At 33.4% G+C, this 15,536-nt stretch overlaps 2 protein-coding genes and 1 long non-coding RNA gene across 3 annotated transcripts; 1 reads left to right on the forward strand and 2 right to left on the reverse strand.

Moving 5' to 3' along the window:
* Positions 1-1,514: 1,514 nt before the first annotated feature.
* Positions 1,515-11,079, reverse strand: LOC107809017 (protein RRP6-like 3). The gene is made up of 12 exons (XM_075223391.1): positions 10,786-11,079; positions 10,461-10,708; positions 10,283-10,381; positions 10,029-10,112; positions 9,786-9,872; positions 7,834-7,954; positions 6,256-6,446; positions 6,135-6,179; positions 4,600-5,111; positions 4,015-4,519; positions 2,650-3,284; positions 1,515-1,745 (listed from the first exon to the last, which is right to left on the reverse strand). Exons 1-12 carry the CDS (start codon positions 11,018-11,020, stop codon positions 1,670-1,672), a joined length of 2,838 nt encoding a protein of 945 aa, XP_075079492.1. The 5' UTR covers positions 11,021-11,079; the 3' UTR covers positions 1,515-1,669.
* LOC142164785 (uncharacterized) lies at positions 8,068-9,779 on the reverse strand. Its single transcript, XR_012695812.1, has 3 exons — positions 8,697-9,779; positions 8,262-8,335; positions 8,068-8,083 (listed from the first exon to the last, which is right to left on the reverse strand). It is a non-coding gene; the product is annotated as an uncharacterized LOC142164785 (long non-coding RNA).
* Positions 11,080-11,789: 710 nt separating the features above from the next.
* On the forward strand, positions 11,790-14,059 carry LOC107809016 (putative protein S-acyltransferase 6). The gene is made up of 5 exons (XM_075223996.1): positions 11,790-12,056; positions 12,157-12,294; positions 12,432-12,692; positions 12,782-13,015; positions 13,889-14,059. Exons 1-5 carry the CDS (start codon positions 11,790-11,792, stop codon positions 14,057-14,059), a joined length of 1,071 nt encoding a protein of 356 aa, XP_075080097.1.
* Positions 14,060-15,536: the final 1,477 nt, after the last annotated feature.

Consider the following 15,536-nt stretch of genomic DNA (forward strand, 5'->3'; position numbering starts at 1 on the left):
TTGGGCTGAATGCAAGAAAGAAACAAATAACAACTTATTTATAACTGGTTGTCTTCTACAATTTTATCTTATTGCTAATTTGTACTTTTACCTATTTGAATCTTAATTTTATACTATAATTGACTTTGCTATATTTATGATTTCTTTCACCATCGATACTCTTCTTATAAAAATAAATTAAGTGTTTTGTCAATTTAACAAATAAATTTTCTTATATGATAAATTTGTAAAATAAATTAAATTGGATTTGCTAATTAGTTAATTCAATAATTAATTATTTGTTCTAAACATTAAAAGAAATAACTTAGTTTTTATTAATTTAAATTCTAAAAATTAGCTTGTTCTAATTTTTAAATATTTGACAATAATTATATTTTTTTCCAATAAGAATTCGATTTTCAAATAGTAAGAAAAATCATATGTTTTGAATCTTTATTTGAGAATTCGTAATTGCTAACTCACGTTTTGCATAGTAAAGAATCTCATAGGAATAATTCAATACAACTCTAATATTAATGGTCTTTAAATAAGAAATCTATATAAGGTAAAAAAGTGTTATTCGATTTTAAAGTCCCTTCCTACCTAGTTTAATTACGAAAAATATAATAATAAAATTTTAGGTGATCTTAAAATTCTTAAATTAGAAAATAATTAAATAACTATTTCGTCTAATATAAAAAAAATTTAAAGGGTAAAATAAGGGAATAACATTTCGCTAAGTGCTTTTATGCTTTTAATATATTATAGATAAATAGATATAGATTTTATTGCTCTAATGATGAGATGCACAGTTACCCCAATATTTTGGGACGGTTCTAGTTAAATCTATCAAAAAGTTAACATACCATTTCAATAAATGGAGAAAGAAACAAAAATTCAAAATAACAATTTGTTAAAAAATTTATTTTGCCTGTTTTTCGCTTTTAGTTACCAAATTAGCCAATAACTCTAATGGAAATAGACTAAAAAGGTGTAAGAATTATGTATAATTTGGATTTGACCAAAGATTTAATTTTATAATATTTAACTATTCAAGTTCAAGCAAAATTTAAATTATTTATAACAAAACAAAAAGGTTAAAAACTTGAAAAATAAATATACGTGATGGGGATTTGGAAATATATAGAATTTTATTATAATTAACTATCTAAGTTTGAGACCAAGAATAATTAAATTATTTCTATCAAAATAGAAAGGGCAAAGCCTGGGAAAAAAAAATTGCCTACGATTCCTAGCATGGTTAAAAAACAAACTTGGAAACCTAGAAGGATTTAAGAAGAGTCCTCGTATTTAGAATTTTGTATATATTTAAAATAAGAAAGTATTTGATAAACAAATTTTTAGTTGATTTCAAAGTCCAAAATATTAGGGAAATAATTAAATGACTATTTTGTCTAGTATAAACTTTATCTTTAGAGGGTAAAAAAGGCGAACGACATTTCGCTAAAGGCCTTCGTGCTTTTACTATAATATAGATATAGATAGAGAGATATAGATAGTTAATCACGAAAAGAAGGCGTATATGGTACAATCTATTATGAGCTTCAAGCTCTAAATTCCAATGAGACAGCATGATATGATAACCCCTCTCCTTCACAACCAAAGGACAAACGGAGAGACTCGTCAGAGGAAGTTGCAGTATCTGTTTGCTTACCTTATATCGTAATCACTACTGCTCAGGAGTAGATGTCGGAGTTCTTTTCCCAGGATTGTAGACGCTGAACTCCCCAAAGTCTCTTCTACCACTGGCAAAAATATGTGCCACATCAGTGCCTTTTAACATAGAAAAAGTAGCTGTCACTAAAGAGATTATTCACTTCTTCTTTATCCGAAATCTAAAACTAAACACAAATTACTTCAACAAACTAAAGTTGCATATCTGTATAATCTGTGGATCTAAACCACCAAGAATCCTGATTTAAGATGCAGCAGACAAGATATATCACACAGCATTGGTACCTTCCATTATAAGGAACGGAAAGAAAAATAGATAAGAGAATGGAGCTAGTCCTCGAAAAGGAGAAGAGAGGTAATATTTCAGTCAGGCCAAATATTTACTATTCACCAAGATGACAATACTCAACCAGTTTTATCTGCTGATGCATATTTAAGCTAGCACATATTGCTGGGACTGATTTTTGTTCTGCAATGTGTTCTTTTAGTATACGTCCTAATAATGCTTTATTAGCAGACATTCATACTCAGGTACATTTGTTTCAAATGTTGAAAATTTTGTTTTAAAAAAATCGTTTTCAATTTTTTTTGGCGAAAACTAGTTTTTAGCCAAACACCAAGACAACTAAAAATTACTCTTACTTCAAAGTTTCTTATTTTTGCACCAATAAAAAAACTGAAAATACTTTTATTTCTTAGTGTTTGGTTGACAAACGGTACAAATTTAACCTCTCATCTTGTGGGGGTGTCTCAAAGCTAAAATGCTTAGATATTAAAATGAAAGGTCAAACTAGATCCTACACAATAGGAATTATGACAATAGCCTTCGGCCCAACATTGACATAACTTCTAACGCTGCCTATTAGATCATCAATATCACTTTACATCGAAGTATAGAATCTTATTTCACTTGAAAATATCAAACATTTTACAGAGATCACAGAATATCGAAATGCTTTTAAATGGATTCCTCACCTGTGCATTATATCCCAGCCAGCAGGTAAGAAGCGTGGATGAACAGCTTCAACAAAAACTTGTCTCCATCGCTGACAAAATTGACTAATTCCCTCATCCCCATGCTCGTTGAGTATATGATTAACAACTTGCTTCCCATGTGGTCCATGCCCTAATAGCGAGAGCTTCGAGTTTTTGGATGATGCATTAGTATTCATATTATCAACAGAATTGGCCATTCCATTAGATACATTACAGCTTTCATCATCACAGGAATCCGGAAGAACATCATCATGTTTCACTAGGGATTCTCTTCCGTGCGGGAAATCATTTTTATGAATAACAGAGTACTCACTATTGACCCCAAAATTGGGGTATGAAGAGTGATTGCTAACATTATTGTCCTCTACTATTAAAACATTGGTATTTTCTTCACTATTGCTCGAGTTATCTGAGACTTCCTCTGGCAGAGATGTCCCTTTTGCTTGCTTATTATCTAGCTCACCATCTGGTGTTATACTTCTATTAGAACCTTTGCAAGCTAATTTTCTCTGTTTCTCAAATCGCCTTCTCTCATTAGGACTCATCCCAATTAACATAGCTCTTTCCAGATCTTCATCAGAAATTTCCCGTCCACCATAATAATTCCTGATAATCTACAAAAAGACGGCGAAACGTTGTTCAAGTATTAACAATTTTTAATTATGTTACTCAGGTGAAAAACTGAAAGGACTACTTAAATTAATGGAGAGAAAGTGGATGTTAGAAAGCAGATGATTAAGACAACTTGAAACATCAAAAGATAAAATGATAAATATGGAGAAATATGAAAGTGATAGCATGATGAAAAATTCAGTAAGTGCATCTAAAGCAATTAATTCAAATCAACCCAGTTATTATCAGAATCAAGGATGCAAATTCCAACGAAAGAGTTAAAGCTCCAAGGTGGAAGGTACCAACAGAAACAGTAACTGAAGTGAAATATGAACACTAAGTAGAAACTAAGTCAAACTGGCAATTTTACCTCTGGGTGTTAAGTCAAATTTCTCTGCTTAAAATTTGAAAATCTCTATAGCCTGCCTTTTATTATCAAAATACATCTAGTTTCTTATCAGAAAATATATTCCATTTGAGGTGCTAAATTCAGATATCTACCGGATGCTTAGCCATAACTAATGGGCCCCGCTGCCAGGAAAAAAATATTAACGGTTCAAAGCAGTTTAAAGCAAAGCATCATTTAGAAAATTAAGCAATTGAAATAAATTTATTTATTAGCTAAAGGTACATGTATGTGCTAAACATGCAAAGCATCATTTAGAAAATTAAGCAATTGAAATAAATTTATTTATTAGCTAAAGGTACATGTATGTGCTAAACATGCAAAGCATCATTTAGAAAATTAAGCAATTGGCGATTAGCTGGCATTCTAGATCCATGACGTAGCAATGCCATAGCTGCTGTACGCAACTGCAAAGGAGATACTCCTTCGTCCTTTACACTTAACTTTGGCACAGATGACTCTGATGTATTCTGATTTTGATTAGAATCAACTACTCGACGAACAAAAAGTGGTATTCCAAATTCTGTAGCTATCTTTCTCTTATACTTCTCAGCAGCAGCATGAGCAATTTCATGGCAGTCCACACAAAGAAGGACGATGTCATGAGAGCGATGGCTCTTTAAATGCTCAGGGAAGTGCATTCTATAGCATGAAGGTATGATTCGATAACGTAAATAGTGATTTCCTTCACCACAGCCAACACAAATATTTCTCTTACTTTGAATGTAAAAGTCATTACCCTCATCTTCAGGGCGACCTTTAGGCTCAAAAAGAAGCATTATAGCAGGAGGGTCCTCTTCAATAAGTTTCGCCAAATTTCGGTTGACATACCTGCAATCAAATTTCTGAGCCCATATTACCTTAAATTGTAATCACTGAAGAAGACTGGAAAAAGACGATATTTCACTAACCATTCAAGTTTTCGACGATCACAATAACATAATAATCGTCCATCATTTGCGTAAATCCTACAATTATGGTAAACGGGGGCTTTGCACGAAAATTTTTGGACAAACAACTGCCGAGAAGCCTTCTTAGCAAATTGCTTGGAATTTTTCTGTCCATTTTGTTTGAAAGCTGATTTAACTGGCATCTTCAAACTAGTTTTGGATAGTAGAGCATAGTTGTATACAGAAAGAGGACAACTCCCATCAGAGCCCAGGCATTTTTGAATAATTAACTTATAATCATCGTCATCCTTTCGCGTTTCATCTAAAAACAAGTACTTGAGGTCATCCAAGTGATTGCAAACTACAGGTGAAGGAGATTGAAATGAACTACTAATACTCGGAGAGTCTGGATTCTGATCGGCTTCAGATATGGTGTTGTATAAACCCATTTCTGTTATAGGAACTTTAGTAGCAAGCGCAGTAATGGCATGCTCAGATAAAACATATCTCAAGCTTTCATCATGTACACGAGCCTAGATGGATGTAAATTAAATTAATTGAGCTCAAATAATGTAATAAAAAAATCAAAAATCTGAAACTGGAATTCAAGAAAAAAGTGCACCCTATAAATGTTAAAGCGTAGCAAATAAAGATGGAAATCTTGAACAACTCAAGATGTTAATCTCCATATAATAAGAAAGACAAGGACTGGTTGAATTGGGATATCATTCAAGTTAGCTTATATGCTTTATGTTAAATTGTTTCCAGCGGCGCTTTTAACTTCATGCATCGAGGGGTTTCCACCAAAATCCAAAGGGGTGTCAATCCAGGTAACTCATTTGTAGCAGTGTTGAAATTCATAAGATCAAATAGACAACACGGATTGGTAATTCTGATCGGGATATTTCAAAAAAGAGTCAAGTATAATGTGCAATTCTGAAATTAGCTTCTAATCATTTGAACCGAGAAAGCATTCGAAATGCATATATGATAATCCTTCAATGTTAGGAGCTATTTAGATTGGACTTCGTTGTTATCTCTAAATGTTGAGCAAATGAAGCCATTGTATGGGTGTTGGGGTGGCTACCATGTTGTGAGCTCCTCATTCTTTACCATGCGGCGCAGGATCGAATCTTACTTTTAGAAAGCCACTGTATGAGAACAAAAGAGCACAATAAACAGCTGGAAAATCATTACTTATATTTCTACTCCAACGCAAGACCTTAGTATCATCAAAAACGAAAATGTTTCACCCAATATACTCGCATTTTTCTCACATTACTAGCCAACTGGAGTAATCTTTAAAGTCCAAAACCCTCTCAACTATCACCAAGCAGTCACAGACTTTTCCTTCTGGTGCCAAACTACCCAATATCCCGCTTCTTGGGGAAAAGTGCACAAAAACTATCAGATTTGAACTCCTTCTATCCATCAGTAGTGGACCAGAAAATGTTCACAGATAAACAAAATTTTGAACTTTTTCTTCATTTGAAAATAATCGGTCACATGACTTTATGATGATAAAGAGATGACATTCTGATCCAAATTCCACTTACCATTATATCTCTCCAAGTGCACAATCGCCTCACGAGGTCATGAAGCTAAAGCCAAAAAAGAAGAAATCAGCACTCAGAAGTCAAAGCTGTATAAAGAAAAAGAGTATACAGAGCATAGTACCTTCATCTCATCAGAACTTGACATGGAACTTCCTTGATCACTCTGATAACGAGAGATTATAGATGATGCAACAGACTCTCCTGGGTAAGCATCAGTCTCTTTTGAGAAAAGTTGTAAGCAAATTGCATTGGAACGCCGGTTGGCCTCAAGCACAGAGCTAAATTTGTCCTCTCTGAGACTTGATGAATTTTCTGTTACACAAATATCTTCAGGATTTTGTTTCTTCAGATGAGTCAATTAGTTTAAAGATCACCAAATGCAGTAACAACAAGAACAACTACACCTCAGTCCAATCTAGTTTGGCCAGCTATCTGAAACATCACTACCCATTTTGCTTTTGTTTGGCCCATTTCATTTCAATATATTCAAAAATTTGCGAATAGAAAATACTAGAAGTTCTCTCCATTTTCTACAAATACACAAATCACTTAACAGACTGAAAAGACTAGTAGCCTTTGGAAATTAACACTAAAAGCTGATTCTTCATCTGCTAGACAACAAAAACCACGGAACCTCATCTGCCCTAATTTTACTACTACATAACAATCACCACTACAATAATAGAAAAACAGCCATTCAACACAGTTATATCAAAGCTTTGTCATGTTTGCTAACAACTTTTGCAAATAAAACTTATAATTCTATGATCTTATTGTGAAGAACAAACTTCCCATTGGCATGATGTCCTGAGGGCAACCTCTTATGAACATTGGTAATAGAAATCTATTTCCAACAGAATTCTCCAGCACCACAACCCCTTAACAGACAAACGGAGAACATTATTACCCACTATCCTTCATCTCAGAGTATCAGGCATTGCAGATATTGCTAAGCCTCATACCAAACTTCAAAAACGCATGCCAGCTCAAACCATTAGGTCCTGCAGAAAGGTTCAAATTGATGTGCTCTATTCCATTTTATGAGACTGAACATGGACTTTTAGGGTATTATCTTAACTTGCCCATTAAACAAGTTCGTAATGGAAGAAAGAATTAAACAGTTACAAGATAAGTTTGATCAGGAAATATCAATACAACTTTAAATTGGTTAACTAAATAGATTTGAATTTTTGAACCTTGTGAAGTTTATATATAAAGAAAAAAATAGTGAAATGAGATTAAATATTTTGAGATGCCCCAAAAAAGAAAGAATGCTATATAATTGGAATGGTGGAACTACTTAAGCTCCTTCATATTTCATCACACATTACGTTCACAAATTTAATTTAATGAATGTAAATATAACTCTTCATAAGTGAAAAAGGGCATGGATTCGATCACAATTACCAAATATTTTCTACGATAACTCCCTACAAGGGCTTGACGGTATAGAAAAGTAGTTAAATAGTACCATACACTTCTCTCAGCTCAGCGACTCTCAATAAACTGTAATTTGTAGCAAGATAACAAGTTTGCATATGCGTATACTATGCCATAATTTACTCAACAATAGAGGATCTCAGTAAATCTCTCTAATCATAGAGATAATAAGTGTATACACTCACATATAAGTCAAGTGGGATGGAAGTAGAAGACTAATAATCATTCTGTTTGTTGAAATATAAGTGGAGAGTCATACCAGTATCCTGTTCTTTGAGTTCGGAAGAAAGACGATGCGCGATGTACAACAAATAGTGTGCATCAGTTCGAGCATATTGCACCATTTCAGCTGGTAGTGGACGTTGCCTCCAGTCTTCTCTCTAAAATTTTGATAAAGAATAGAACTGTAATTTAGATCAAGATCTTGCCAGCTGAACTATAAGAGAGGTGCACCAGCACTACGGTGTAGCATGTTGTTGTTTACATGCTGAAATCACCACATGTACCCGCTGAAAATCATGTTCATTGACTATAGGTAAGAACAGTGCCACGTATTCAAAGAGAAATAGCCAGAGTCTTGTATGCCTATTTAAAATGTCCGGTCTGATCATATACATTATAAATACAAATCTTGATTCACTAACAATCTTAAATATGAGATGGTAGCAAGCAAGGACAACATCATACTACAACAGCTTCACTTAATTTGCAGCTTCGTCTAATAGCTCCATTATTTAAGGAATTCCTTACTTCAAGTGACCCTGTTAAATCAATTCAATATAAGAAAATGAAAATCAAATAACATTTCGAGAGAGATAAAAACAATGTAGAACCCACACATAGTTTTTTTTATTTTTTTATTATAAGGAACCCCACATAGTTTTTATCATATTCCTTTAGGAAATTCTATGAGAATCTATCCCTTTTTTTAAGTAAGGAATCTATCACCTTTCTTTTTTTTTAGGAGGAGAATCTATCATCTTTTATGATATTCTTTTTCTGTTTTTTCCACTTGATTTGCAGCAAGGGGAGCTATATTAAAAACTGAATTTGAGCAAAATGTGAGCTTTCTATGTAAATTGGTGTTTCATGAGCAAATGTTCAAGCGAAAATGTGGATCACCTCCTCCTACGTTGTCCAATGGAAACTAGCTTCTTCTTGGAATATTGAGATGGTTCTGGATGCTTGGCTGATGTAGGGCTTGGTGAATGAGGCACTCCCCAGCAGGAAATCCAAAAGAAAGAACAGAAGTCAGAGAGCTTGGGATGTTGCCCCACTAGCACTCATGTAGGTCTAGTGGAAGGAAAGAAATAGGAGAGCTTTTGATGGGACTGAGAACGATGATGTACATCTGAGAAATAGCCTGTTATTCCTAGTTTCTTTTAAGTGCACCCATAAGTTCCAACTTTATAGAAGATTGGGTGCTGTCACCTTCACTAAGTTCCGTTTTTTTTAAAAAAATAAATAAATAAATTAGAAACTGAGCATTTTATTCATCTCCAAAAAAGGGTACATTGAGCTGAGGAAGTTAAAATACGATATCTCCTCCCTAGTTCATCTTGTAAGATAGAATCAACTATCTTATAACATTCTGATATGAGGTAAATGCATTTGGAAGGGGGAAGCAAGAACATTGTAAAAAAAGAAAATGAGGACTCCAACCTATACAATAAGGTCCTCTAATAGTTAGTACCCCTACACATGTAGGGAAAATGATGACCATGGTGGTTCAAAGGCTATGTTTGATTTCTTCAATTTGGACCTTCGAAGAACAGGCATATTCCACCTATCCATATTCATCAAACCTCTAACTTCTTTTGTAGAGGTTAGAGGTTCCGTTCAGAATCCAAATCCACCAAAACAATTAAATCAATAATAATATAGATTTTTTGTCGGTTGCACTTCCGTATCTCTTTGTCGTCTGTTGTGAACATGCTTTCTTTGAGCCAAGGGTCTATCGGAAACAATCTCTCCGTAAGGTCTGTTTACACACTATCCTCCCCAGATCCCATTTGTAGGATTACACAGGGTATATTGTTGTTGTTGTTGTAAATATAGATTTTTTTTATAACCAAATATAGGTTGTCTTAAAAGAAGAAATCCATCCATCACAACTCACCAACGGAAAAGTTAGCAAACAGATACCTAGGGAGGAAAAGAAAGATTACGGTAAACCAAAAGAATGTATCCCAAGCAAGCTTCTTTCTATACCTGTAATAGTTTATTTGCAACAATGCCACAGTACAAATCCAGCAAATACGCCAAAGACCTTTGTGGTTTAGACAACACATCACAAGCCTGGAATGTAACAAGAACAACAGTGGCTTAAATAAAAGTAAATAAGAAACATCATAGTCAACCATACACAAGAAAAATACGCCAGGCATATTCTTGCCCTTCTTAAGTAAAAATCTTCACTTAGATAAAAGAATATACATTAACATGATACCTTACCTTTGCAGTGTCAAATAAATTAACAACATAAATGTGGAAATCCCTTTGAAGCCAAAGAACATCATTATCAGCACCATGGAATACCTACACCAGCGGAAACAACTTATAGGAGTCATTTGGGGATGCAAATTATGAAATTAGCATACTACAAAATTTCTAACAACAGCGTGGAGTTAGCTGCTTGCACTTTATATATCCAAATTAAAGTACGAAAGAAAATCGCTAATAATTGGCACGCAAATTAACAAGGTCACCTTGCAAATTCCTGGGTTAGCAAATACGGGCCGAAGAATTCCCATTACATCATGCAAAGCTATTGTATCCACAAGATAATCTTCGCTTCCAGTTGATATCTGCTCAATACATGAAAAAGTTACGTTTACATAACAATAATATAAAATGATTTTCTGTAAAAAAAACATTTTGAAAAACCTGAATTAGAGCTGTGAAGCCGAGAAATGATCTCAAGCTATGCTGCTCTGTATCAACTGCAAACACTCTCTCCTTACTCAAAACCTCCGCAAGCTCCCGTAATTGAGACTCACTCTCAACCCATACATACAATTCGCGCATCGTCAAATCTTCAAAATTTCTACCAAAAAGCTCCAAAAATTCAACATTTGAACTCTTCAACAACTCCGTAATCTCCGCCTTGTACGGATGAAAATTTGTACAATCCTCTGTCACATACATTCCCAATCATTCAGCTAGGGTTTCAAAAAACAAATATAGATAATTAAATAAATTGTATTTGTACCATTGCTGTTGACAAGCTTGAGGTGTTTGAATTGAGAATATGAGTTATCGGCAAAAACTCGTTTGAATGAAGCTTGAGGTTTGATTTCTGCATTTAGATAACAGGAGTGTTTCTTTTTCCTGTTGTGTTTTCGAACTTTCTGGAAGCTCTTTGCTATGAATATGGAAATGGCTACTGTGAGGCAAGTAGCTATAGTGAGCTTAACAGCAAGCTTCAAACTTTCCTTGTTCTCCATTTAATGATTCAGTTTGATTCTTCCTACTTGCTTTGCTTTTGCTGTGCAATTTGAAATCCAATTCTTATAGTGGCTTGTCTTCGTATTAGAAAATGTTTTGATCGTGGGCTCCGGTTCAACCTCAAAACTAACTTTGGCCCAATATTAGGTCCTAGCCCAAAGTTACGGAGACTTTTGCACTAGATAGTCACTTTTGTGACATATTCAAATTTAGCCACAATTTTAAGAATGTTGCAAACTTAGTGAAACAAGTTGTTATAGTCTTCTTCTCTTCCTCCTTATTCTTCTTCTTGTTGGTCTAAAGTTCGGTATGAATATTGGTTTGAAGTTGAGTTGCAGCAATTCAAACTTCTGACTGCTGGTTTGAAGTTTGGCAATGACAATATGACCACTAGTCTAAAGTTTGGCTGTGGCTAAAGTTGCATTCTTTTAATTTATGACCATATTTTAAAGATAAACATTAGTGTCTATTTGTACAAATGGGCCAGTCTAAAACTGTACTCAATTGTATACTTAGTGGCCTCTCTCTCTATCTATCTATATAATATTTTATGTGTACAATTGTGTATAATCAATATATAATCTATGTATATGACTAAAAAAAGTAAACAATGAATATAACCGGCTATTTATGTAAAGATCACATTAATAAATTGGCCCAATGAATAGGCCCAAGCCCAAAGTTATTAGAGCAGTATGAAAATACAGTTTTCTAGAAGTTGGTTATTGATGATGCGTTCAAATTCTCAGTTTCACTGCACAATGAAGAATGGCTTCTTTGGAGCAACCTATTGAAGAAAATGACACGACTTCAGTAGTTGCACAAGTCGATACGGTTATTGAAACAATGGAATCACAGAATTTGTCAATAGAGGAAGTTGAGATTGATTTCCTGGGAAAATTTAAGAAAATTTTATTCACCTTATGGAAAAATGTTGTGGGGATTAAAACACATAATGAAGAGAATGTAACACAAAATTATCGTGGAGATCGAGTTGAACGAGTCAGGTTATATCACGTTTGGCCAGGAAACAATGTATGCTACGGTTTGTGTTCGATTATATTCATTTGACAAATATGGAGGAGTTGTTTTAATTGTATTTGTTCTAATGTGGCTTTCATTATTTTAAGTGCAGGTATTTTTCCTCAAAGGGTTACTGATATGTGGGCCAGATCCAAGAGGTTTGCTCTTGACTATTGTCTCTATTAGCCTCTCAAGTTGGGTTTTTGCTGTTTATGTTGCAAGGGATATATCAAAACACTCGAGCATCAAAGTCAGTTTCTGTGTGCTATTGACCTTAATTGTGAGTCACTAAACTAAACTTTGTACTGAATCTGTTAGGTTAATTTTCTTCTTTTTCTTTAACTATTATATTATATGATATGATATTTTTCATTATATATGTAACAGGTTCTTGCCAACTTAATAATGGTTAGCGTCATTGATCCTGGCATTATTCCGAGAAATAATGAATCACCAGCCACTGAGTCGACGGGAAATGGTAGAATTAGAAGCAAAAGAGTTGCCATAAATGAGGTGGAAATGAAATTGAAATACTGCCGTATTTGTAACATACATCGTCCGCCTAGGAGTTGCCATTGCGTTATTTGTGACAATTGCGTTGAGAAATTTGACCACCATTGCCCTTGGATTGGTCAATGCATTGGACTGGTTTGTACAATTACAAAGAAATCAGCAATATTCCTTGAGCCTATGACAGAAGATAAATTAATAGCATGTATTTATTTCGATTTGTGCAGAGGAATTATCGACTTTATGTATTGCTATTGGTTATGGCAACTGTTTACTTCGTCTACATATTTGCTTTCTCATGCAAAAAGATTCAACATAAGAATTCTGGCAATGGCATGGGATTCATTGGTTTGGTAAAAGATTGCCCGGAGACATTGGCATTGACATGTTTCAGTTTTGCTGCTGCGTTTTTTGTTGGTGGATTGACTGCTTACCATGTGTATTTGATTGCTACAAATCAGGTTAGTCTCAGTTTCACTTACCAATATCAAATGAATTGTTTCTAGGAGAATACTTCAGTGACTAATAGCCTATTTGGCCAAGCTTCCCAAAAAAAAAAGTATTTTTATTTTCAAAGTTGAAGTGTTTGGCCAAGATTGGAGTAGAACAAAAGTAGTTTTGGAGAAGGAGAAAAAAAAATTATTTTTGAGAAAAATACACTTAGTAGCTCTTTTTAAAAGCGTGGTCAAACATTAATTGTTGCTTAGAAATATTTTTCAAATTAATTAGTCAAACACAAACTGCTTCTTACCAAAAGTACTTTTGAGAAAAGCACTTTTGAAAGAAAGCACTTCTCAAAATAAACCCTGTTTGGCCTAATTTTTCCAAGTTGAAATGCACTTTGGTCAAGCTTTTGGAAGGAAAAAAAAGTACTTTTGAGTAGAAGCAAAAGTAGAAAAAGTAGCTTCTTCCCGGAAGCACTTTTTTGATAAGCATTTTTTAGAAAAATACACTTAGAAGCACTTTTTGAAACCTTGGTCAAACACTAATTGCTGCTTAAAAGTTCTTTTAAAATTGTTAGCCAAACACAAATTGTTTTTCATCAAAAGTACTTTTAAATAAAAAAAACACTTTTGAAAAAAAAAACATTTCTCAAAATAAGCTAGTTTTTTCCAGTTTGGCCAAATAGGCTAGGAGAAGCCAAAATTAGAACCAAGGCTCGATCTAAGTCATTTTTGTTGGTAGATTGTGGTTACCATGTTTATAGATGCAAGGATCGACCCAAGTAATTTTTTAAAAAAGTTGTTTTTATTTATATATCCAAGTCGTCTTTTGAAAAAATTTATATAATCCCATTTAATCTTTTTTCTTTTCTTTTTTGTTTATTGTCACAGACTGCTAATGAGAATTTTAGGCAGCTGTACGGAAGCAATAGAAATGCATTTGACAAAGGAGTTGTGAATAATATTAAGGAGATTTTACTTTCACCTTGGACGCCTTCAAAGATCAATTTTCGTTCAGAAATATATAGATTTGATCATTTGGAACATGTCACAGAACCTTGATAGGATTTCTGACTTCGTTAATTACTGGTTTAGGCTTAATGTAGTTTATCACTTTGCCAAAATGAAGGTTTTGAGAATGTAAACAATTTTATTTGGTTATTGTAGGTTAAGTTTGGCGCAATTTTATTTGGTGATCACTATCACTATCACTATCACTATCACTATTATTGTTTTGAGTTCCCCAGTAACGACCTTACATTTTCTTTATGTGATGATACTACTCTAATTACAAGAAATAATTGCAAAAGCAAACGTACTTTATCTTCTCCTAAAATTTGATATGTTATGTGAGAGTGAGCATTTTCTCATCTATTGGCTGCAATTTTGATTTCCCCCCTCTTTATTTGGTCCTACTAATACTAAGGACCCGTATGTCCATAGATATTTTTTCCCTTTTATCAATTTTTTTTTAAAAAAATCGTGAAATTTTGCAAGTTTTTGAAAATTTTCGAAAATGAGTTTTCGTAGTTTTGACCACTTTTTCAAAATTTTCAGAAATTTTTTCTCCCCGCTCATAAATTTGCAATATTTTTTCAAGTGAAATACATGTCCAAACATAATTTAAAATTTCGAATATCATTTTCCAACTCAAATCCAAATACTACTTTTTTCCAAAAATTAAAATTTTTATGTCCAAACGCCTACTAAATCTATTTCTCACACCTAAAACCGTCGTGTGTTTTTGCTCTAAACCTTTTTTCTAATTTAATCTGATTGTTTATTTTTGCTCGCTTTTTCTTCCTTTGATGAGAAAATACACATGTTGCATCACATGAATCTTGGCTGTACAGTCTAACAACATATAGCCATCAAAATAACATAGTCGTAGCTAGACCACCTTCTATCACATGATTCTTGGGTAATATAATTGGACCAGCTGATTTTTCTTTTTTCTTTTTCGGTGATTGATCATTTTCTATCAACAATTCACCAAACATATGATTAATTAGTCGACCTGTTACCCTACCAACTCCATTATTATTAAATAATCCAAAGTAGCAAATTGCTTACAGCTGAACATTAAATGATCAAATTCTTATTCTATGATAAATTGCTTGAGATTTAAATCTTTCTATATGTATCTTTAATCTCAAGAATAATGGAATGAAACAATATTTATTGGGAGATATCTCATAAAATTGGATACATATAGAGAATATTAGCCATAACTAGATCTACGCAAGAATTACACGAACAAAATAAGAAGATGAGCAAAACGATCGATTTCTCATCCACATTTCTTCCCTTTCCAAAATATAAGTACCCCAAAATATGAGTTATCGGATCGATCTAGAGGTAGATCCAGAATTTAAGTTCTATAGATGTAATATTAATAGGTGTTTAACATTGAATATATATATATATATATATATATATATATATTTAAAATTATGTGTCCGTATCTATTATTTATTGCAGTTTTAGTGAGTTTTTACACATACATATATTATATGTCCAAAAATATTGAGTTCAGATG

Source organism: Nicotiana tabacum, chromosome 10 (genome assembly GCF_000715075.1).
Source record: "Nicotiana tabacum cultivar K326 chromosome 10, ASM71507v2, whole genome shotgun sequence".
NCBI lineage: Eukaryota > Viridiplantae > Streptophyta > Magnoliopsida > Solanales > Solanaceae > Nicotiana > Nicotiana tabacum.

Bases quoted from the DNA above. Each gene is read 5' to 3' on its own strand.
- LOC107809017 (XM_075223391.1), bottom strand. From the start codon at position 11,020: ATGGAGAACAAGGAAAGTTTGAAGCTTGCTGTTAAGCTCACTATAGCT. The intron at 10,709-10,785 runs GTACAAATACAA...TGTATGTGACAG, and splicing joins CAAGCTTGTCAACAGCAATG to AGGATTGTACAAATTTTCAT. The intron at 5,112-6,134 runs GTAAGTGGAATT...ACATCCATCTAG, and splicing joins GCACTTGGAGAGATATAATG to GCTCGTGTACATGATGAAAG.
- LOC107809016 (XM_075223996.1), top strand. From the start codon at position 11,790: ATGGCTTCTTTGGAGCAACCTATTGAAGAAAATGACACGACTTCAGTA. The intron at 12,295-12,431 runs GTCAGTTTCTGT...TATATGTAACAG, and splicing joins CAAAACACTCGAGCATCAAA to GTTCTTGCCAACTTAATAAT. The intron at 12,693-12,781 runs GTTTGTACAATT...CGATTTGTGCAG, and splicing joins TTGGTCAATGCATTGGACTG to AGGAATTATCGACTTTATGT.